Source organism: Botrytis sinoallii (genome assembly GCF_014898435.1).
Source record: "Botrytis sinoallii strain Bc 23 chromosome Unknown BSIN_006, whole genome shotgun sequence".
In the NCBI taxonomy this organism is placed as follows: domain Eukaryota; kingdom Fungi; phylum Ascomycota; class Leotiomycetes; order Helotiales; family Sclerotiniaceae; genus Botrytis; species Botrytis sinoallii.
Window position 1 is genome coordinate 17,193 of NW_024066033.1, and position 25,214 is coordinate 42,406.

General features: G+C 41.4%; 5 protein-coding genes across 5 annotated transcripts; 4 read left to right on the forward strand and 1 right to left on the reverse strand.

The window, feature by feature from the left end:
• Positions 1-6,400: 6,400 nt before the first annotated feature.
• EAF02_003920 (uncharacterized protein) lies at positions 6,401-8,485 on the forward strand (the record flags this gene model as incomplete). Its single annotated transcript, XM_038899968.1, has 6 exons — positions 6,401-6,476; positions 6,564-6,873; positions 6,944-7,002; positions 7,054-7,093; positions 7,163-7,687; positions 7,759-8,485. The coding sequence occupies 6 exons, from the start codon at positions 6,401-6,403 to the stop codon at positions 8,483-8,485; spliced, it is 1,737 nt and encodes a 578-aa protein (XP_038759675.1).
• A 1,316-nt stretch (positions 8,486-9,801) lies between these two features.
• EAF02_003921 (uncharacterized protein) lies at positions 9,802-13,072 on the forward strand (the record flags this gene model as incomplete). Its single annotated transcript, XM_038899969.1, has 3 exons — positions 9,802-10,148; positions 10,223-12,101; positions 12,158-13,072. The coding sequence occupies 3 exons, from the start codon at positions 9,802-9,804 to the stop codon at positions 13,070-13,072; spliced, it is 3,141 nt and encodes a 1,046-aa protein (XP_038759676.1).
• Positions 13,073-14,219: 1,147 nt separating this feature from the next.
• EAF02_003922 (uncharacterized protein) lies at positions 14,220-14,774 on the reverse strand (the record flags this gene model as incomplete). The annotated part of the gene is made up of 1 exon (XM_038899970.1): positions 14,220-14,774. One exon carries the CDS (start codon positions 14,772-14,774, stop codon positions 14,220-14,222), a length of 555 nt encoding a protein of 184 aa, XP_038759677.1.
• Positions 14,775-20,589: 5,815 nt separating this feature from the next.
• EAF02_003923 (uncharacterized protein) lies at positions 20,590-21,565 on the forward strand (the record flags this gene model as incomplete). Its single annotated transcript, XM_038899971.1, has 2 exons — positions 20,590-21,034; positions 21,114-21,565. The coding sequence occupies 2 exons, from the start codon at positions 20,590-20,592 to the stop codon at positions 21,563-21,565; spliced, it is 897 nt and encodes a 298-aa protein (XP_038759678.1).
• Positions 21,566-23,747: 2,182 nt separating this feature from the next.
• On the forward strand, positions 23,748-24,347 carry EAF02_003924 (uncharacterized protein; the record flags this gene model as incomplete). Its single annotated transcript, XM_038899972.1, has 1 exon — positions 23,748-24,347. The coding sequence occupies one exon, from the start codon at positions 23,748-23,750 to the stop codon at positions 24,345-24,347; it is 600 nt and encodes a 199-aa protein (XP_038759679.1).
• Positions 24,348-25,214: the final 867 nt, after the last annotated feature.

The following is a 25,214-nucleotide window of genomic DNA, read 5'->3' on the forward strand; positions in this document are numbered from 1 at the left end:
ATTGCATGGACTTCAACGTTATATACAAGGGATCTGAGAATTCGAATGTGATATGATGGGCATCCTTCATGCAGAGCGAAAGCCTTATATCACTGTTATGCTGATGTGCTCAGCTTTGCAGATTTTAGGTGAAAATCATATGACCCTCAATTTGTATCCATTCTCGTCCATTTCCCCAATGAATTCGATTCTCATTCACCGAGAAGTGTTGTAAGATGCTTGGGTGCGGGAGAAATCTTCCACGTATGATTTATCGTGTGATACCAGATCAAAAATCTCCAAGGGATCCCGTTACCAGTCAATAGTTGCATCAGTCAGATTGGGTACATGCATTTTGTTTTGGGCGGTCATACAAATTTATCTTTCGATGGGGAAGATGGGATCATCTTCCGAGCCATCATGGAGACTGAAATCTGCCCATGAAACACAACATATCATACCCCCACTCACTTTTTAGGGGGCGATATTAAAGTTTGAGTAAGGCACTGAGACGTGAGTGCGGTCAAGAACTCGGTGAGAAGGGCGCAGTCCCTGCGGTCAAGCCATGATTGGTTCAAATTCTTGGATAAAACTCGGTATCAGTAAGTAACCTATGCATGACGTGCGGTCTGTTCAGGGATTTCCTGTAAGGCTGTGCCTTTCCGCTGTAACAGTATCTTGCGTTTGGGATATCCTCATGCCAGGACTCCGGATATGGACCTGGCGAAGCGAGGAGACTTCCACTTCAAGGTATCTGCTATGATACACCTAGCAAGCGACCCGTCTGACCATCAATGCATCAGAAGGAGTACGATGAGAACGTTACCCTGTACGAAGGAATCGTTCCATGTGAGTGGAGTTAGAATCCGCTCTAAGCCGACACATAGCTGTAAGTGGCTTGCCAAAACCTTACTGCTTATAGTATTACAGGAAATGGCGCCCAACGTTGTACACCTCGTGGTCCAAACCCCTGTTTTCAGTCTTAATTCTGGCCAATATAGTCTAAATGCGTGGTTGTAATACGGGATTGAAAAAGAGAACGGAGGAGTAACCTTCGATGCATATGCAGGCCTACATGGGTAGATGCAGTGTAATTTTGAAGTTGGTAACGGTGCATCTTGCATCTGCAAGCCATCAACTTTGTAGAGATTGAAATCTATGTGCCTTCCAACGTATACGCACAAAAGATAGGTTTGGGTACAGCATCACTACATGTTATGGCGAGTGCCCAAACGAGCACATTAATCAACCCATGTCGTCACACACTTGAGGGGTCTAATTGGCTGGAGAAATGTTTCTTGATGCCGCATCTCGACGCAGTGCCGCAAATCTATTCAGTTGAGATCGAGGACGGTCAATGGTACTTTGACGTATCACGATCCACTGATAGAATTTTTCGGTACTGCTGATATAAGAATGGGCTGCAATGTGCGTAGCCGCTGCAATGCATGTTCGATGCGCCGGATGACTTCCCAAACCCATGGAATGATTTTTTTTTAACTCTGTCCGGAGTCTCAATCATCAGAATACTTTCTTCAATGGGCAAGAAATAAGGACAGATGAATATTTTTGAGTGGATAGTAAGATTTTGACTTCAAAGCCTAAGTACCACGCCACAAATCTCAGATGCATCTCATGTAGTGCGCGACATTGCAGCAGTCATATAGGTCTGTAGAAGGTCGCATTCCAAAAATGTCTCCCAAAAGTGGTGTCCGCGGGTCTCCGGGATCTTCATTTTGCACCCGAAAAAAGAAAAATCACAGGATTATTACTTAGCAAACGATGCAGGCTCAGGCAGGATAGATATTTCCGAGAATCCTGTGACCCCTCCAAATCGTAACATGAGCAAAGAGAGTACTTGAGAAACATTAGTGCATATACCAACAGTACCACTCAGAATTCGACATCCGAAATTCCGCGAAGCAATACAATCATCAAATCAAACAACCCCTTGGATTGTGGCGTGAATCTATTGAACAACATCGAGATTTGAGGAAAAAGGAAAACTATCACAGGAACGAGAACTTACAACTGGCGGTGTATCAATTCGAGATTAATAATTTCATTGGTCTTTTCAAATAAATAGAAAGTTAGTTACACAGATATTGTTCTCGGGAATTGAATGTGGGCGGGAATTGAGAATCATTCTGTGTATTCAGGGAACAGCGTTGTTGTTTGTTGGGAACTTGGGCGATACTCTACGAATATAAGAAGGTGAAAAGAAAAAAATGGATGGAGGTGTGAGACATTGGGGTTAAGGAAAAAATCGAAAGTGCGATGTGTGTGATGTGTATGAATGGATCGATAATTAGATCCATAGAATCAGTACCGGATCCTTTTTTTCCTTCTAGAATACAACGCGTCTACTGAGGCTTTTGTACCCCTTCATCGCTTCGTTAAACCCCTCGGCGTCAAAATTGCGAATACTGTCAGAATGTTTTGCCAACTTGATTTGGTGTTACACACATCCAAGAAAAAAAAGCTGAATGGGAAGTTCGGAACACTTATCCTGCGCCGGTAAACGTCAAGGAATGGTCCGAGATAGGTACAGTTCAAACTTTTGCACGACTACGCCAAATATTAAACCACACCACTCGAAAGTTTTTTAGATGGCAAACCATCGAATTCTCAACATCATTCGTTCGGATTTTCTCGCTACGGGTCTAGGAACAACTTCCGCGAAGCTCTCTGAAACCAATCAGCCAACCTTGGTCTGCTTTCTGATCTTGGAACAAGCACACCATCTTTTAGCCTTTGCTACTAGAGTTGTTAGTTACAAACTGCTTCTGCTTGAGCCCCTTTTATCTTAAAATGTAGCTGAGGGTGCTCCACTAAGGAAAGCATCCCTGGACCTTGGAGTTTTCGAAATTCGAACCCTTCTACCAGCCTTCCAGCTACGGCATCCCCTATAATGATCGTCATTATCGAAGATGGGGTGCCACAACAAAACGTGGCAAGGACCGGTTTTCTTTCATATGGCTTTCTCGGCTTACTGCGAGTTGGCTTCGATCCAATCCCACTGATCCAATTTTTCATTTCCCCTAGTTGTTTGACCCATTGAAAATTAAGCTGAATAACCTTGTCGTTTGGCACCATCTTCGTATGCGAAACAACCTTCCAAGGACGTAAAGGCGCTAAGGTTCATTTCCTTTCGAATGGGTCTTGAATAGAACTTTCGAAGCTTTCATTTCTTCTCTAATCCATGTTCCTGTGTCCCGATTCCGCGGCACCAACGGTCTGCCTAGAGAGACCCGATCCTTGACCTATCGATGGAGATTCTTGTATGGATGTTGCTTCGACAATTGACGTATTTAGTGCACGACGGAAAATAAATCCGAGTTTACTTTCGTGCTACTTGCATTTCGCAGCTTGTTCGATCTACACGAATAGACTTTGAGAATTCTGCCACTTGCTGTATAGGGTAACATAAAATGAGCTAAGAAAAGTAACTTTGTGACTCGGAATCCAATTTCTCGCTGGGTCCCTGCAATTTTCATGAAGCAACTTCTCTCGAGGTTGTTAAACGCAGCTTACGCTTACTATAGCCAACGAAGAACCAACAGAGGCTTGAGGACACCTACATACATATATGTAGCATATAAACATACATATAGCACTCGGTGATAGATCACCGTTACCTTAAATATATTAAGCATTACGTTACTGCTGCTACAATTATCTTCAACCTATCCCGTCCTGCCACATTTGCTTAGAGATCGAAACAGATCATCTGTACCATTTGTGAAGACATGTATCTGTACAAGCTACATTTCAACAGTACAAATACGAAAACCCCCTCCGATTAAGTAAAGCGGGCAAGCTGCACTACAAGGAATAGCTACCGGGTATGTTCTTGTGTTACCATACTTTTTGTTACCTTGTTCTTTTCGTCTATTCTCATCCATGGGGATCCCATCATCTTTCTGTTGTGTCTTTTCCATTTCCTTTGGGTCAGATACCCCTGACTAGTAATGATCAAATCTTGAATCGAAAACACTATAGGTAAGTCATTTGATTTGCAAGGCCGCCTGGCCGGATTGCTAATCTATCAATAGATCTTATCCGAGTAAGTTAGTTAGCGAGGCAGAAAAGATTAGAAATCGACAGGGCCGAGTCGAGTACAGGGCTAATACAGGGCATATTCCACTGCTCTGGGTCTCGGGACAAGATCCCCAGTAAATCCCAATTAGATACGACAAAACCAAGTCTCTATCTTTTCAGCAGGTAGGGTAGCCATGCTTTATCCTAGTTTTGCTGTTCTCTATGTAACATGACCACTTCCGTAATGGAGCTGTTGTGGATAGACCTCATGTTCGCGGGAAATCGCGATGGAAAGAGCTACAGAATCAGAGGCTGCAAGTCACGGTTTAGTAACCGACGTGTGTACCGACAGCAATCCTACCATTGGCTTTTATTTGATCTTCGGAAATACTCATTTCTTTGCGCCTTGACTACAATTGCTGACTTTTAGGCCCTTGGAACTTCTAGGTGAGATGTAGGGTGGTATTTAGCGGCAATGCAATCGAATGATAAACAATTATAATCTTCACGATATCGAAATTTGAAAATGCAACAAAACTGTGGAAAGCCGGCGAATGATGTAGCTGCCCGCAACACAATTTGTAAGCCAACTTTTGATATTGCTTTACATGACACGGAGGCCATGCAGGGAAAAGCTTGAGCCCTGAAGGAAACCTTGAGTGAAGAAGCACCTGGACTCATTAGAATGTCATTTGGCATCAGCTGCCGTGGGGTTGAACGTTAAGGCTGTTGCTTCCGTTCCGTTCAGCGCGCCTTCTGTTGCGACTTTCAGAAATTCGATGAGGAAGTAAATCAACCTGGAAATCAACCCCCGCACCTGTGATTACACGCACTAACCACTCAGACCTCTTGCTTTAGAAAGGCCATGATAAAGTATATTCCAAGTTTGGCCTTCTACAGCAAATGAATTACCGACGTGTTAGCCAAATGAAGCTCTTCTGGATTTAATCATCGCATCTAGCACTCCTTTTGGAAAGCTTGGCAGTAGTCGGAATGCCCAAAGCGAACACGAGGAAAAAAGCTGAAGGTTAGAGTATCATTACTTTTTGCACATCGACTGCAGTTGGAATAAAACAACACAATATTACTTACACCTTTCCGTTCATGACCACCGAAAGGAAAGTAGCACAGCTCACTTGATGATGTCTACCCAGGTTGTATTCCCTGCCTTGTCGAAGTATTTTCCGGGGTGATCTTCACACCCAATAAATATAATGCATGTAACAAATGGATAGATGGAATGATCACATCATGTCATTCTCTCCATGTAACTTGAGTTGAGAAGACCGGTGGAAGCTCTAAAAATGCGTCTATAGAGAATGAGCCCTAGTGTGTGTGAAGGGAGATGGCATCTAATACCTGTTTTGGCATAACCACCACACTCACGCTCCACCGGCAGAAGCAAAACAAAACATGTTATGATGATGGTAGTGTCATCAAAGCCCAAGCATTTTCAACCTTTCACATTTTCCTCCACCAGTGACCATTCACACCGCCGCCGCGAGTAAAAAATGGCATGGCCCCTGCGAGCCATGGTCACTCACTATCCTTTTTTCCCTGATCCACGACGCTACCGAACCCAAGACCTAATCCACCCAAGTTGTGACAGGGCAGGGTTTCCTTCATGTGAGGAGCCTGCAAACAACAATTTCTTCCCTTTTTAAATTCTCCCTCATGTTTAGCCCAACGGGTCACGGAGCTAAATGCCGGGACGTGTGGGTACGTACGGTAGTACCATCTTCTCATTCTCTCATTCACAATCATACACGGCTTCTAGCTCAAAGGCCCAAACCTGTGTGCGCTGCCCCATAGAGACAACGCTCGCTCGCTCAACAGGCCTTAGCAAGGGAGGGATGAGCCACGACAGTAATAACAGCAAGTTCTACCCTCGTTCCCTCGACACCGCTAAATGATAATACCATAATCAGATTTGTATTAAAGTCGGCGCCGCTACTACCCACTACGTCTGATTATGCTTCTAAAGGTCTCCATCCAGCGGTCAGCTACATATTTCTTGCCCTGCTGCGCATCGATTTTTCGAACATTTCGATCTCACTTGCAACTCTTTTCTTTTCTTCTTTCACAGTAAAGCAAAGACCTGCTGCACGTATTTGCTTTTCTCTAACTACATATTGCTCATGCATCTACTAAAATCAATCATATAAAGTTTGATTGCACAACATAAAGCAAAACTAGAAAATAGATTTGGAAGGAGCGAGCAATATATAAACATACTTCCACCTCTTGAAACGTCGACTTTTTCACAAATTTTACTTTCTCGTCAAGTTCTTTCAAACGATCAATTCTACTACGACATTTATCTAAACAACCAATTCAACCTACAACTCCCTATCGAAGCTTCACAGAAGAGGTAGCGGACATGCAATCCGCGGCAGGACAGACGGGAGCGTGGAGGCGGACCCCTCCATTCCCCACGAAGCAAATGACAATCCTGGGTACGTTTGTGTAACTATCATTGTGACTTATACAGCAGTATTGCAGCAACTATTCCAACGGTACAATCACTGATATCCATACTCTAGCACTATGTCGGATTTGCGAGCCCATTGCTTTCATGAGCATTTTCCCCTATATATATTTCATGGTCAAAGATTTCCACATTACCGAGAACGATGCTCAAATCTTCATGTACTGTGGCATGGTCACATCGGCTTTCGCTTTCGCAGAATTCTCGTCTGGAGTGGCTTGGGGTCGACTGAGTGATAAAATCGGACGAAAACCCGTTCTGCTTACCGGGCTTGCGGGTACGGCTTTGAGTATGCTCATCTTTGGATTCTCGCCCAATCTGCCAACAGCATTATTGGCACGCGCGCTGGGTGGTTTATTGAACGGGTATGGATCCATGCTTCCGCCCCCCTTTTATTGTTTGAGGCAATAAATGCTGACGAATTGCTTTTTCTAGAAACATTGGCGTTTTACAGACTACTGTGGCCGAGATGGTGACGGTGAAAGAACATCAGCGTAAGTGATCTATCACTTTGGGTTTCGGAGCCTCGTTCTGACAAGTCATAGCTCGCGCATATACAATCATGCCATTCGTTTGGTGTCTCGGGTGAGTTCGAACTAGCTGTCAGCTCTTGTCAGCTCTCAACAATTTTTATACTAATGTTGCAATTTGCAGATCCATATTAGGCCCGTCCCTTGGAGGCGCACTGGCGAGACCCGTAGTCAATTGGCCAGGAACATTTCAGCAAGGATCGATTTGGGAAAAGTTCCCTTACTTACTTCCCAATCTCGTTTGTACAGTCGTGGTAACTTGCGGAGTAATTGTCGGGATCTTGTTTTTGGAAGAAACGCACTCGGAGAAGAAGTACCGTCGGGATCCCGGATTAGAAGCAGGAAAATGGATTCTCAGTAAATTCACACGATGCGCCGAATTAAAGAATAGTCGATGCGAAAAGGTGGCAGAGTCTGACGAGATACTTTTGTTGTTGAATGGTGATTCAGAGGATCAGCCGCCAGGATATCGAACAACCCAAGGGTCACCTACTCTTGCATCGACTGTGACTTCTAAGGACCCGCAGGAAATCCTGGATTTGAATGCACATGATCAATTTGTTGTTCCTGCAAGAACTAAACCTGCAGCAACTAAGGCTTTTACGAGACAGGTCGTCATCAATATTATCGGTTATGGTATCTTGGCTTAGTAAGTTCACCCGTTTCACGTTTTCCACCTGCACGACCATACGAGTTGAGTAACTGACCCGAGATTTCCAGCCACACAATGACTTTCGATTCCATGCTTCCAACAATGCTTTCCTACAAAAAAGAGGATGATGCTCCACCATTCCCAGAACCTCAGTTGCCTTTCAAATTCGTCGGTACATATGGAATGAGCTCTTCAGATGTCGGCGTGGTTCTTTCGGTTCAAGGATTATATTCGATGATTGCTACAATTTTCTTATTCCCAATTGTGGTTCGACGACTGGGAGCTTTGAACTTGTTCAGAACCATGGCAATTTCGTATCCAATCCTCTATATTGTAACACCCTACTTGGTCTTACTTCCGGAGAATCTCAAAATGATTGGTTTGTATGCGGTTGTCATCTGGAAATGCACTTTCTCGACAATGACTTATCCAAGCAATGCTATTCTGTTGACTAATTCGGCACCATCGCTTTTGATGTTGGGAACTATCAACGGTGTTGCAGCATCAACCGCTAGTATTTCCAGAGCCTTTGGCCCGACGGTCTCAGGTTTCCTCTTGTCGGCTGGTGCTAGCTTAGGTTACTCTGGTCTTGCGTGGTGGTGCAGTGCTATCATTGCTATGATTGGTGCTGTTATCAGTCTCTACATGACTGACAAGGGAGGAAGAATGGATGTTGACGAGAAGAGTGAAGAGGACCATGAGCAAGCATTCGATGATGAAATGCTTGATCATTGTGCTCCTGATACTGGCATCGCCGCTGGCGCCGAGCCAAGACACATCACTGTCGAACATTAGACGACACTGCCGTCATCTTTCTTATACATTCACGACTTATGAGATTTCTTTTCGAACAATTCAATTCTTGAAGACCGCTTTCGGGAGGGCATCTGTATAAAAATCATTTTGGGCCATCTTGGGCAATTTCCGTGGGGTTCTTATTTCGACGTTAGATATCCCCTCATGCTTTTGAGCGTTATACATCACGGTGATGGTATTTTATGTTAGGTTTTATTTTGGGCGTCATTGGGGTTACGGTGCTATACAGAATTGGGTCGTTTGCGAAAACGGTATTTAGTTCTTTGCACTACAAGGACGGTAGGAGTTTCGACAAAAGGGAAATATCATTATCGCACTACCTACTAGGGATGGACCGCCGGACTGCGGTTCCAATTGCAGATTATTTTTCGGCTGACTTGGAAGAATCAACGGCTGGCCTGGCTTGGCTTGCATATTATCTGGCGTTTAGGTAGTTTTATGATTCCTGTCGATGACATGGGAGGCTACTTGTTTATATATCAATTCTTCAAATGATATGATTTGAACAAACCTTGAATGAATGTCTGAAATGAAAGATGTAATTTCGTCCTTCATTGATCAATTTTACCGACTACTTAGTGTGATGCCCCTTTTACTACCCTCTGAAAGCAAGTAATCCTCGATTAGATATCCCACGCCGCAGAGCAAAGCTTTACTCGATGCTATCGAGTCAACAGTGCTGATAGAGTTCCGTACCCACCTTCCGTCTACAAATAAGATGAACCAGGCATGGAATAATCATTGGATGATGATTTTCAATTGGTCGAAGCTCTTATCATTCAGCTCCATCAATCGCCTATCTATCTATCAGTGCCATTGAGTGGGAGTGGAATTATCGACCCTAGCCTGAGCGAAATGTTCAATCCATGGATTTTTTTTGCATCTACTCTAGGTGTGTACATTTTGAATCAAGGGTAAAGGTAAACCCCACGCATATTCTAGAGGAAGAGGCGGCTCTGTTCAATAATGTTACATTGATACCAAAATATCTCTCGAGCACTGGAAAGGAACGTTCTTTGGAAATTGCGATAACGAAAACATCTGACATTTTCGCCGAGAGGCCGGAAAGATTACGGAGCTGTCGTATTGGAGAGCGGGAATTTAACATTACACAATCGCAAAGTCGGAGGTTGAGAAAGAGCAGGATGAGAGAGAATAGACGGATTTAAGGGCCATTACACTCAATCGCATGCGCGATTCCGATTTTCAACGACAGAATCCATCCTCGATATTTTCCCATTGCGAGGAAGATACATCGAATGCGCATTCGACGACATTAAGAAGACGATAGAACGATGAACCCCCACTCGCCGCCTACGAGCGCAAGTGGTTACCCGAACAAACGAGCGAGACAAAGTCCTCCAGAGCCTCCTAGTATATCTGCTGCGCTAGTTAAGAATGATAGCCCAAAGATTGCAGCAGAGGAAATTGTACCTGCGGAACCAATACTAGTGAAGGCTGAGACAACTGCTGGTGGTAAGGCGGGACAGAGTAGCAGTTTTCGCAATGTCAGCGCGTGTAACAGATGTCGATTGAGGAAGAATAAATGCGATCAGAATTTGCCCAGTTGTGCGAGTTGCGAGAAGGCGGGGCATAAATGTGTGGGCTATGATCCGATCACCAAGAGGGAAATTCCTAGGAGGTGAATTTTCTTATCTTTTTCTTTTCATGAGAATTGGTGATGGAATATTGAATGCTAATACCTGACTATAATAGTTATGTGTACTATCTCGAGACGAGGACAGCACACCTCGAATCCTTGCTAATACAAAACAACATTCCATTTGCGCCAGCCGAAGTTCTGGAACACTCCCCAAAGCCAGGGACAGATCCTGCGGCAGTACAAACTCCCAGTGATGATGGCAGATCGGCATTCAATGGGGATACGGCACTTGTGCGAAAAAAAGCGCAAGATGAGGCGACATGGAACAAGAGGCAGGACGAATCCGAGAGGGTGAACAAACTGATGTCAAATATTGAGAGTGTTTCGGTTCAAGGTGCTTCAGACAAGAGATACTTGGGCTCAACATCCGACATATCGTTTGCAAGAGTGGTGTTTGCAGCAGTGAGATCTTCAGTGTCTGGTGCTGCTAGTGATCATAGTGGTGTGAGGCCTTCACGACCAGCAGGAAATTCGAAAGCTGCTGCACAAGGGGGGACTTCGATGCGTGATTCATTCTTTGGTTTGCATACAAAACCTACGATTAAACAAGCCCCTTTCCCTGATAAGGATGTTGGAAAGAGATTGGTGGACTTCTATTTCGAGCATGCAAATCCTCAGATACCTATATTACATCGAGGAGAATTCATGAAAATATTTGAGGAGGCATATGCGACTGGGGATACCAAAATTAGGACTCCTCGAGAACTCTATATGCTCAACATTGTGTTTGCCATTGGCGCTGGAATTTTCCTTGGTGATTCGGGCGCTCGAGAAGAGGCGGAAAAGACAATTAATGGCGACAAATCAAAGCGCACAACCAGTGGCAAACAAAGCCAGCCTGAGGAATATCACGCCTCAGCAATCGTTCATCTCGAAGCATGCCTCAGTTCTTCGGTAGATAGAGTTGATGGTTTCGGTGGCGGTTTGGAGGAACTCCAAGCTGTTCTACTCCTGGCAGGATTCGCGTTATTGAGACCTGTGGCTCCTGGTTTGTGGTACATTATTGGAGTGGCGGTTCGCTTAGCAGTTGATTTAGGTCTGCATTATGAAGATGGGAAGGATATTGAAGTTCCAAAATTGGAAGTACCTGGAGTAAAGAACGAAGACGCGGAGACTGCAAGATTACATCGGGAGCGTACAATGCGAGAACGAGGCCGTCGTGAATATATCCGAGATTATAGGAGGCGACTCTGGTGGTGCACATACTCCTTTGATCGACTTGTTTCCACGTGCGTTGGAAGACCCTTTGGCATTACCGATCAAGTAGTGACAACAGAATTCCCTTCATTGCTCGACGACAAATATATCACTCCTGCTGGTCTGCAGGACCCAGGGGTTGGCGGATCAAGTTACAAGCATGTGGCATATCATTACTTTCGCCTGAGACTGCTGCAGTCTGAAATTTTACAGGTATTGCAGCATCAACAAGCATTGCATGCGCGAGCGGGTGGTGCAAACTTACGCAATCCTTTCATGCATACACAACTACCATCTCCTTTCCTGGTGAAATTTGATAGCTTCCGTTCTTGGCGTATTGACATCGACAAACGCCTCTGGGAATGGAAAACATCGGCTCCTACCAAGCGGGACATGGGTGTAGAGTTCTCAGTAGACTTTCTGGAGCTCAATTATTGGCAATGTGTTATCATGTTGTATAGACAAAGCTTGAGTGTGCCACCAATGTTTGAAGGAGAATTTAGCACCAGTGAAGAGGTTGAGAGTCCCAGTATACATAATGTGGAGCTAAGAGAAGATGAGGAAAGGGTCTTTTTGAAAGTTGCCGAGGCGGGACAGAGAGTTCTGAGATTATATAGACAGTTGCATCGAGTGCGACTTGTCAATTATACTTTTCTGGCTACGCATCATTTGTTCATGGCTGGGATCTCATTCTTGTATGCTATTTGGCACTCTCAGGTTGTCAGAAGTCGTCTGGTAGGTTTGCATATATTCGTCTTATTCATTCAGATGGTTACTAATTGCGATTTCAGACAATGGATGAAGTTGACTTTACAATTTTGGCCGCGACGTCTGTCCTTGGGGATCTCATAGATAAATGTCCTCCGGCTGAAGCATGTCGAGATGCTTTCGACCGCATGTCCAAAGCTACGGTTCAGATGTGCATGTCTACTACTGGTTTCGGTTCCGGGGCTCAGCAGGGACTTCATTCAAGACGTCCCCATCATACTAGTGGGCAACATCACCTACAATCACAACCAGATGATTACTTCAATGCCAACAGTTCTCGGCTTCGAAAACCGCCACAGTCTAATCGCCCGAAGCCTCAGTTCGACATGGGTCTCAATGATCTTTTTACTCCTCAGCCTCCTCCAATTGGTACGAAAGGGCATTCTAGGGAGACTTCTGTCAACAATCAACCCAGGAAGAATTTTGCCAATGAAAGGCCAACTTCGAGAAATGGCACGGGCTCGAATAACGCAGTGAAGACGGAATTTGAAACATACAGAAATGATTCCAATTCTTCACAAATCAATTCACCAAACTTTGCCATCTCGCCTCCATTTAGTAATCTAGATAACAACATGAACCTCGATCCAAACCTTTTTCCGAACCAGCAGAGTCCAGTGCAAGGATATACATCAGCTCCAGGCCAAAGCCAAAATCCGGACATGTATCAATATGATCCTGCCAATGGAAACGGTGGCAACAGTAACGCCTATAATTTTGATTTTCAAAATGCACCGGGGTTAAGCTTTTTGAATTACGCGGGTGGGGGTTATGGTGGTGCAGAAGGATCGGGGGGAGATGACTGGGATTTAAGTGGATTTGATATGGGATTTGGAGAGAACTTGGGGGATGTTACGACAGTTGGGGGTGTTGGAGCGGGTGGTGGACCGGCGGGGATCAATCTACTCGATGAGTACTTCTTTGGAACGGGAACTTAAATTCTTGGAACTGATGGAATGAGTTATTAATTGGGTTAAGGAAGATGAATAGGGAAGGAGAACCCAGTATTTCCAAGCGAACCGCGATGGTGAAATAAGGCATGGCGTTTAGTGATAGGTATGGTGGACGGTTTTTTTTTAAATTTTATATTCTTGTAAGAATTCGCAACGTGGAGATGTATGTAAAAGCTTGGGAAACGATGAATGGGGTATTGGGAATAGGAAAAGGTCGGGGCAGCAGATGATGAAGTCATGTTATTATCATGTATATAGAGTATGCGGTTTGTACCATATTCACGAATTCACGAGTCGTTCTTTCTTGTTTTATTTCAGAACTATATTTTTGAAGTCTACAGTTAAGCAATCAAGGTTTTCGGGGTCTGTAGATATCTATAATTCGTATGGAGATTTGTATGTATGGGTCAGTATTTATGAATCCCTTTATCTACATCGATATGCGCAACGGCTTCTCACTAATAAAATCTTTTCGACTTCTTCGGGAATGGATTGTTGATACTGCTGGAGTTTAAATTGGGATGGAATCTACACATCTCTCAAGTGAAGTGTAGATATGGCATCATGTTACACGATTTATCAAACCCATATTCAAACTTCATATGCTGGATCATTCCTCAATAAGCTGAAAGAAAGTATGTCATTGGGGCAAAGGAGCTGCTAGGATCTTGTTGATAGGGGCAGATCTGTGAATGCGCGATGATTTCTTAGGGATCTTCATGTATTCCGACGAAAGAGTTTGAATGTAAGTTCAACGATTGTACAATCGGTTGTCACTCCCGAAGCAGTACTGGAGAGTTGGGAGAATGTCACAGTACCGACACATTAGAAAAAGGTTGTCGAAAGTCAATTTTCTACATCAGTTTCTAGAACCTTGATACATGCATGATGAATCCTGCATCATAAGTGCAGAGTGCAAGCTTCTTTAAGGGGGCACTTAAAGACTTCATCGATACAAGTCATTATTCCTGAATATCAACGTTCATTATACTAATGTATGATGTCTAAAGGTTCACTACCTGAAATCCCGAACTCCTCTCTAAATCCTACCCACCCCAGCTAGAGTGCTACAAACATGACGATAAAAGTCCAATTGAAACCAATCTATCATCATCACTTCTGAGACGTATTCCTAATTCAAGGTAAATTCTATGACATCTCCATTCCACCACCATTCTACCGACGGATTACGGTCTCCCTGTCCTCGCTCTCTTCGCCCTCTTCTCTCTCTTCTTCCACTCGAAGTTTCATTTTGTCTGTCACTTGAAATTTCCTCTCTTCTCGTCCCTGATGAAGATCTTGTAGCATCTGAGTTCCATTCAACACCGTCATTTCTCAACTCCCTAAGACAAAAAGCCAACCAGTTACAAATTTCTCCAGTTTCGTTTGTGAAACTCCGACCTCCTGTTAAATACTCCGATCGCATTCCGCGTATCTGTGGAGTGCTGTAGAAGTTCCACACAGATGTGCTTGAGTGGGAGAATCTGGATTGTATAAAGACATCGCAGAATGAGAGAAATTCGTTCCACCGGTAATCGGAGGCGTGGAATATCTGGCAGAGAAGATGTTGGTAGTGGGTGAATTGAGTGTATTGTCGTTGTGTGTCGAGGAGCCAGCGGGTGGCGTCGAAAGGTTGGAAGGTCTGAGGGCTGGAAGTTGGAGGGGGTAAGTAGTGCTGGTTGTCCATGTTGAATCAATATTTTACTAGTAGTATAGCCTCCAAGTAGTTTTATTGTAGCTTGAAGTAAATGAAATGCTTGTTTATCTTCATATTGAAACCGGGGCGTTGTAGAATATTTATATCAAAAGAGTCGCTTGGAAATAGAGATCATCAGCTTAAGGAGCCGGCCGGAAATATTCATATTCACAAGTCCTCAGTTGACATTCAAATAATTGAAAAATCGCTCATATGCTAATAAGTATGAAATATATTCAATGCTGTATTGATTTCATGGCAGTAAGTATTTGATCATGATTCATATCAGAGGCTTCTCCTTTTGTCAGTTAACCGGGCACAGAAAGGGGTCAGCGCCGTCTTTGGCGAATCACCACATACATGTTCACACTGCTTCATATAGTCCGTTCACGACTGAAAGAACAGGCGGCTCATGAATGTTTTCAAAGACACTTCCATATTTTCACATCCCTCGTTTGATGTCCTTGTTCAACGTGCTTGCCCGGGCGCGACTACAAAATCCGGACTGTAATACGATTCCAAAAGCCCCAGGGAATCCTTTCTTTCTAGATGTCATTTCATTGTTCAAAAATCAAAAATCATCCATTTTTCAATGATTCAAGATACGGATTGGCCCAAATCTCAATAGAATGTTCATTGTCGAAGTGTAATCCACTATTGGATACCCGAATATATAGGAACTTCATGCCCAATCCCCGGATTCATGTTGGGAAAAATTCATCAGGGCCACCCAATCATTTAGAATCATTTTTGGTTAAATTCTCCAAGATTGTTCAGCTTCTTGGTTTCCAGATCAAACTCTGCTAATGTCTTATCTCTCATCTCCACTCCTATCTCTCAACCAGCCCTCACCAGATACATTTATATCCCATCGCACTTTGCTCCGCCAAGCGAAGCAGAAGCCAACCAACACAGCTTTCAACCTCACCATCTCCCATCACTTTATTTCTACCACTCTGATACAAAACCTTCAAACCCTTTCCATATTCCTTCTTCAGCCCTGAAAACTGTACCGGTAGTCGAAATTTTCACGCCCGCTCTTTACAGAGTCTAAATACAATTCCACTCTCTAGATGACTATGCTTCGTTCTCAGAGCTTCACCGGAGTGTGGAATGAATCGACCCCAACAACTGTCTGGAGCACCGAAGATTTGACCGGGGAGATATCGTCTCTCGTGGAAGGCGCCTAAGGTTCGAGCGCCTTTGAACCAGGCACTGTACCAGGCACTGTGGCCGTAACTTGGGGTTTGATGGGGAGATGGACATGGAGATGGCAGTGTAGACGGCGAGGATAATGTAGATTCTGGGCAAGGGAAAAGTTTGCGGAGAAGACGACCGATTCTTATTGTGACACTCAAGATATGATCTTTTAGCAGATTAAATTATCAACTTATTAATTGCAAGCATAGGGTTGATATGGTTGAGAAGCTGGAAATTTATTTGTTTGCCATGCTCTAGATATTCTCTGTTCCTTGCAGCGGGATTAGATGGTTCTTGAAGCATCCGGACGAAGGTCTTGCCAAGAAAAAAGTATAGCTTAGACGGATGCCATACATGCGCCAGATCCCTCTAACTGAGAAAATGCCATTATAAATTTGATTGAATGTTAGATAGTAATGGAAATGACAGACAAGTAGAAGTGGAATATCCCTTTGTAAGTGAATAATACCTCTTCTGGGATACCGACTGCCCGAAAGGGGTAATTTTTGCTAAGATGGCTGTAGATAGAATTGATCGTATTTAAACAACTTTTAATCGAGCTTTCGAATTTTTCTTTCCTTCATCTGAGCCGCTGGCGCAAACATTGTAGTGTTTTCTGAAAGTTGGATTGTCGAAGAATCTTTTTGCTGATGTTAACGATGAGACAATAGTTTTCAGCTGCTAGTTACAAGATGCGATTAATTCACTATTTCTGAAGCAAATTACCTCGACTTGACATTGAACAGTGATTCGCAATATGTTTTCTGCCAGATTTGACATTTCTTCTCGGCCTTCCATCTGCCATGAATTCATTGACTCTATGTATTGACGCGACTTTTGGAACGCTCGGTCGAAAAAGCGATGATTGGACTGAGAATGCTCTATTCCCAAAGACAAACTCTGTGTTTCTCTTCTCTTATCGTCTCCTTCAGGATTGATAGCAAAAGCAACTCGAATGTTTGTCATTCCACCGTCACAGTGTAACGCTTGTTACATCTGGCAGATATTTGAGCTACAGTACTAGGGCACAGCTGTTTGCCGAACACCAAAATCACACCAAAACTCATATACATTATCTATATACTTTTTAACAATAGTATAGATTTTATTTATTAAATTTTATATAATTCTATTCATTTTCAATTAAAATTTAATAAAAATTAAATAGTTTATTTTTAGAGTTTTTATACATTAAGATATTTATATAGAAAGTTAGTACAAATTGAAAATACTGAAATTTACTAGTAAAAACAAGCGAAAATCAAGAACTTTTCTTTTGATTTAGATTAAACCTTATAAAAAATAATATCTATATATTTTAAACTCAAAAGAATTATCAATTTTAGTTATTTTATTATATTATAAAGCTATATTTAAAGTTCTAACTAATTTTAATGATTTTGGATATTTTCTTTTTATTTATATAAATAGAGCAAAATGCCCATTTTTGGTGTGATTTTTGAAACCGATGAACAGCTGTGCACGGTTACTGTATGAACTGATAACCGATTTCCCTACTATGTGCACGTCCCTGCTATATGCACAATCTCGATCACCCTTTTGAATAACTTTAAAAATTAATAACAATTCCAATTTATAAGATAAAGAGCTAGCAATTTAATTGATAAATGATAAGATACAATACTATCTAAAAACATAATAAAATCTTCAGATTTTGAATTTCGATAGAATTCGTAGTACTCGCCCTCTACTAGATCACAATATAACCTCCTCCTCCTTCCCCTTCGAATTATTAGTTTCTATAATATCAGAAAGCTCTATAGTCTTTATCGATATTAGATTTATAGTAGAAAAGCTTTGGGGAACTTTTTATTTCTTTTGATTAGAGATTTTGTTGATTTTAGAGTTTTTTTAATCTCCTCTTTTGTATTATGTATAATCTGATAATTAATCTCTCTCTGCAATACCCTCTCTTTCGTTTCAATCTCCTTCTATTCCTTCTCAGCTTTCTTTTTAACTTTTATTTGAAGTTTAGCTTTCTTTTCTTACTCCTTTTTAAATACTTTATCTTTTTGATATACTTTAGCTTTAATAATAATAAAAGATAATTATAAAAATATATTATTCCCCTTTTCTTTAATAAGATTTAAATATTTTGAATAAGCTCTTTTCCTTTTTTCAAGTTTTAAAACCTTTTCTAAACTTTTAGATCTATATCTCTATATAGAAGTTTCAGTTTTTAATATAATTATAGTATCACGGGGCAGGCGGGCTGGATAGGGTTCTAATAACTTTGCCCTAATCTGGCAAGGCTATACTGATTCGGGTAATAGGTTCAGATTGAGGATTAAGACGTAGCTCAAAGAGCTACAATACAGGATCTTCTGAGTTGAAGATATACGGAATTCTCACAGCGAGCTAGCCCGATCGGGCCCTAGCTCGCTTGCGCTCCGGTGCGAGCGCTCCTTTCGGTCCTCTCCGATAGGACCAGCATATCACGTGAGCTCACACCGTGACATATAGTTTTAAAAAGCTTTAAAGTGATTTTATAAATAGAAATACAATAAAATTCTAATTTCATTTTATATATCGCTTTTGATATATATAATATAATAAGAGTATTCCTATAAGTTTTAAATAATATAAATAGTATAAGAGGAGTTTTCGAAATAATACAATTGATTATAAGACTTTTATTTATAGAATATATGCCTATTTTTTCGAAGGATCGTAAGATATTATGCCTTGTACAAATAAGCTCCCAAGCCTTTTTAAATATACCCCAAAACATACACTTTATTATATCAACAATCTGTCACGGGATCACTTCTGGGAGTATTCAGAAGCTTTACCGCTGAGCTAAACGCCCAAAAGACTAGGAGGTAGAACTGGAAGTTCTACCTTACTCTCACATATATAGCAGGACAGGACAGGACAGAAAGGGCTTAGTGTCACCCCGTGACACCACCCCCCTCCTTAAGGTATGGTCTCCATACCATCACCTACTAGGAGGTTTCAGGATTCAGGATTCTGGATTCTAATGCCTCAGGCATTCAGACAGGCAGACAGGATCTATATATGCTAGCCCCCAAACCAATGAAGGCTTGTAAGCTATAAGTGGGCCCCCCACACAGCTCCACTTATAACCAAGGGTAGTTCTACCTAATGTCACGGGATCACCTCTGGGAGTATTCAGAAGCTTTACCGCTGAGCTAAACGCCCAAAAGACTAGGAGGTAGAACTGGAAGTTCTACCTTACTCTCACATATATAGCAGGACAGGACAGGACAGAAAGGGCTTAGTGTCACCCCGTGACACAATCCCCTTATTATTATATATCAAATTATTCAATAATATATTATAATTTATTGAAAAGACACCGAAGATTCTAACGTTGAGAGATTGTAATCGATATATAAAATAAAAAGAGAGAATTAAAATAATAATCTTTAATTCATTACATTTTGAAAGGAATTCCATATTAATATAATTAGAATGATTATTAATAATAAATAAACAATATCTTCCACCTACTTTTCGATATATAGCAAGATCGAATACGTTTATAAGCCAATATAAGCCAAAAGTATTCGACGATTATCTATTACTTAAGGCTTTAAAATAGGCTTTATCCTTCTTCCCTATATCCTGAACCTATATATCTTATAAATCCCTTAAGTCTCCTTTATAAATAAGAGCAGGAAGAAGAGCTATCCTATCAGCATATATAACTACTAATAGAGTAATAAACTCTCTTGATCCATCTTACCTAGCTTTTATCACTCTGCCTCTATTATAGATACTAACACTCATTATTTTCTTTATAGTCCTCCCTATACCAATTATAAAGCCCTTCTCATTCTAATTATATATATCTCTCGACCATATATTATATTTTATAGTTATTTTTATTAACTAAATTAAAAAAAGAAAAATATTAGTAAAAGCGTTTTAGATAATAAAGATCAACAACAATAGAAAATAGCTTAAACCAGATTATAAAAGTAATCAAATATAGTAATATTATTAGCTTTTATATATAAATTATTAATATAATAAAGATATCGACTTTTAAGATATATTGAATGTTTTTTAATAAAATTATTAATTCAATTCTTTCCCATCTCTTTATTTAGAATCTCTTCTACAAGATTTTTGATTATATAGTTTGTAGAAAGGATAGATTTCTATATCAGCTTATTGATTTGATTAATTAAAACCTTCTTCTAATTACTAAAAAGCGTTTATTTTGTATTGAAGAGAAACTGTTTTCTCGAAGTGATTTTATTTCTATATTATTAGAAAAATATAAATCGATTAATTTTAAAGAAATTAGCTATCTAGATATATCTAGGAGCTTGAACCTCTTTCAAATAATCTAATACAAGCTCTATACAAGCCTCTAAAAATATATCATCGATATTTGAAGCCATAATATTAATATTTTCAAAGTCGTGCACGTAGTAGGGACGTGCACATAGTGGGGAAATCGGTTATAGCTTGGTGCGGTGGATATAAGATTGAATGTCACGTGTCTCGTATATGCAGTCGGGGATTTGGGATCCTGAAATCAGAACAGGTCTACTCGTACCATTTTTTTTTAGTTCTGTACGTTGCAATCAATTCATAGATTTTCAATACAAATATGCCTAGATCCCGCAAGCAAAAAAGAATGATGGCATATGAGGCGAACAAGTTGAAAAACATTGCTCACATTGAAAAAACTCCTCAATTTGTACTTCTTCTACCTCTCATAGAAGACCCATCCTCCAATGTGTCTTCCGCTCTCGATGCTCATTCGGCTCTCACTTCGAACACAATTGCTAATGTAAAGAAAGAAATTTGGGCAAATGGCAAAACATCCCCCGCAGATGGATCCGACCTGCTCAGAGATCACCCTTATGACACCTGGTGTGCACTTTTTGTACTCGTCGATCGGACATCACCTGATCAACAACCTAGACTAATCGAATTCATCATTGGTCTTCAGAAGATTGAAGTTATAGACAGAGACACGGATCAGTCGAAAGTTTTGAAGTATTATGACATGGAATTATGGAGACAGTTGCCAGGCTTCGGGTGGGAGGCTCGTGAGATTTTACAACACTGGTTCGTTTGTTACCTTCTCATTTCTGCTCAATTCCCTCATAAAATTAACTTCGTGCGAAGATGCATATTCCTCCACATTGACAGACAGAGAAAAGACTTCGTATGAAAACAAGAACGCATTTCTAGCGCAACTTTTAGCAATAAGTGAGGTCAGCATTGGAGTTAATGAATTTGAACCCCTTGATTTCTCACTTTTTGCATTATGGGTGTTTCGCGATGCATTTGAGAACAAAGGAGAAAAGAGTAAGAATTTGAAAATGCGGGTGGCATGTTGGTGGCTTGTATTTGCAGCCGAGAAACTGCGGTTGAATGTCGTCAATGAGAAAAGTATGCCAGATAGAACTGGAGCTGGTGGAGACTTGTATGAGAAGAAGGGATGGGTCGGTTATAGTAGGGAGAGGTGGGATATCTGGAGAGAAGGCTTGAGGAATGCCGATGGCGATCGAGAGACGAGAGAGTTGATCAGTGATGCTTTAGCGTGTATGGAACGAGTTACAGGTTTTGAGTCTTGATGATTTCATACCAGTATTCGGTTCCCATAAAATGGAAGAAGCAACCACGAACTCCCCCAAATCTTCTTTCCCAGAGTTTTTTTATCAATCAATCGGTCCTATCCAAGCGCATTCCCCAATCCAACAATCAAGTTATGACATTGATCACTCAAAACAATAGAATAACATGGGTAATTCCCAGTGTACTATAGCGAAATCCTCTGGTATTTATAACGACGGTTTTGCGTCCGCGATGTGCAGGATGCGTCACGAGTTGTGTGTGATTTTGGCACCTTGGTGTTAAATTTGTGGGAACGGTATCTCAGAACTCAATTTCCGACAGCAATACAATATTGCCTAGATAATGAATGCAAGTTCAAGTACCACTCATGCTATGATTAATGTATAGTTACGCGCATCATCATTGGGAAGGGATAGAGTTGGGCTCACGCCTTTACCTGGATTCGCAATATCATTAACATTGCTCACTTAGCAGCCACAAGAGAGATCAAGATCTGGTGAGAGGCCTTGCAAAAGGTCTAATCTATCATTTTCCCCGACTATCCGAGATATCTGGAATTCTAGGTAGATTCTTGGGCTGAGCAGCTAAAATATTCGGCTTTGAGCTTGGTCAGAATCGCGTCACACTGATACGTGGCTAGTAATTTCCGTTTCCAATGATTAATTGTATGATAGACTTTTTAATTGAACATTATGTCGAGATAAACAGTACATATTGAATTTGAGAAGGATGAAAAGATCCACCTTCAAGCTGTTTTTGCCAGTGCCTATCAATTACCTTCCACTCGCGTGAGAATTAAGCTTGATTAAGGGGTACGCAAACGAAAAGCGCAACAGGATCTTTTGCTTTACATCGAATCAAACGACATCTCCAATTTATACACGTACCTAACTGATATAAAGCAGGTATGCTTGATCACACCGTATCTCATCGGAGAGACCATGAACACAATGTCTCGTCTTCTCAAGATTTCGCCTGAATTTTGAGAAATCATTCTTAAATACGTCCTCCATAAGAACCCGCATTGGAGTATCACAACATGGACTCATGGCGACGATCAATTTTCACTGTACTTGGATGTAAAAAAACAGTTGATTCAAAAAGAGCCAAGCCCCGGATTCAAGCATCGCGCATCTCCAAACGACTCTTTTTTTCCCCTAATGCGACTAGACTTAAACTCTAACACTTTAAACTTCTTTGTGATAGTGAGCATTGAGAACCAGTATTATACTTCCTTCAGACTTTTGACACGTATCTGCAATATTTTCTCCCTATCCCTCGCTAGTCTACGTAAGCGTCATCCACCAAACGTAGGAACGAGTGAAAAGCAAAGAAGGTATCCAAATTTAATTAGCATTTTTTCAAGTGCATTCCAAGATCGCCAATCGTACCAACTAACCATAAAACCTTCACTAATATAGATTGTACTGCTGTCAATCACTTCCAGCTTACACATTAGCTCTAGAAAAATAGATTTCATCATAATGGATTTGGCTACCATTGTGACAACCATACCCCTAAGGGCCCTAGAGCCGATCTAATCATAGATATATGCATATTCAGACTATCACCTTCTTCTGACCTCCATACTCAAGCTTGGCGTACTAACACCCTTAGATCAGTCCAATGAGACCTCTAGTGTCGAAAACTCCGTAGAAGTCTTTTATCCCACACATTTCTCATTTCTATTTTTATCACCTTATCATAATCGTCACTGCTATCGAGATATCATCACCATTCACAATTATCAACATTTATACCTCTCCCTTGGTACAGCAATACATCACCTCCAATTTACCGAATAATTCGATGAAACACTTACTGCCATCATTTTGACACATATCTCATCGAATATCAGTACTTGAAACCAACGAAAGCACAATAATTGCACCCATCCAATCTTTTTGCTCCCAGCGTCTGGATACTCGCGTGGGGAAAACCTTAAGCGAATGTGAGTGCAACCCGATCAAGACATTTGTGTAGGTTCACAAGTTGATTCGTTTCATCTGCAGGCTTCATCCGCTTCCCCGTTAGCTTGGACCTGAATATTATTATATCGATCAATTTAACCCACAAATCGGGTGTTTGAACCGTCTGGACTACAATCAGACGTTAATTTCCTGGTTCATTCTGAACACTCAGCCTAGATATTGAAGCCTCTTATACATAACAACTGCAGCTATGTCAGACTATTCGGATTTGCCATTGGAACTTGAACTTCGAAACCAAATTTACAGAGATACAATAATCCCCAAGTTAATAGCAAAAGCGCAGAGATTCAGTCCATATGACAAGTTACGAAAATACTTTCAAAACAAACTTCGCGCTTGGAAGTCGCAACAACGTAAACTTGCCAAGGCTCAACAGCAAGGAGCTCCGGCTCGTAGACGGAGACAATGCAGGGGCATCAAGCCAAGAGCCGAAGAACAAAATTCACCAATGAAAGCTCATGGAATCCGCCGTTCACCTCAAACGTTACGACGAGAAAGAGAAGCGTTACGTCGCTGGAAGATACGATACGCTAATCAACCACCTCCCAGTCCACGAGATGAAGCTACCGAGTCTCAACTGCCAGAAGCTCCGGCTCGTAGACGAAGACTATGCAGGGGTACCAAACCAAGAGCTGAAGAACAAAAATTCGCCAATGCAGACGCACAACCTCTCGGGCCATCTCGAATGTTACGACGAGAACACAAAGAAGCGATACGTCGCTGGAAGTTACAACAAGTTCATCAACCAGCTCTCAGTCAAAAAGATGAATCTGTAGATTTACAACAATAGAATGAAGCTTCCGGCTCTCAATCACCAGAAGTTCCAGTCCGCAAAAGAAGATTAGTCAGAGGCATTAAAGCGCAACCAGACACCCAATTATTCTCGTTGCAGTCCAATACCATAGGTGTTGATCCTTCTATACCCCCCGAACATCATCAATATTTCATGAGTGTATCCACTGAGATGACTCAGTTATCCTCAGAGAACTCATTTTTCCTAATTTGATGCTTGAAACTAACTTTCGCCCTGGACTTCTGAAAATACTATCACGAGCCTAACGAGCAATTCATTTCCTTCGTCATCTTCACGCAATTTCCAGTCTCTACTTATCTCGACTTCAATATACAACCTGATACAACCAACTATCACCTACTATCAGATTGATCCACCATCTTCACATCATTTTCGGCCATTCGATACCTAGCGACTATATTCTTATACAAAACAATACCGGATCATTAAGACTACCCGCAGCGTATCATAAACTTCAGTTCAAAATTCTCACTCATATCAGCCTTAATAAAACACATCGCAAAGCAGTATTTGCTAGCTAGCAGATTAATCTCTCCAGTTCTCCTCACGATTTACACTTTAAATCTTAATGTTTAATATTCAGCATCCAATCTTCCCAGTCTGAACTGAATCACCGGAGTCTCCCACAATTCATCTATCAAAACATATCACCATCCGCGATACACCAAACTCTTAAAGGATGATGAACATCCGACACATCAACGAACAAAAGGTGCATCATTTAGCAATGGTGGTCATGAGGATATAGTATTAAGAAAACACACCTACTTTTATCATTAACCCTCCAAAAGTAATAAAATGTCAGAATAATACGAGAAAATACCAGAATGTATATTAGTATCA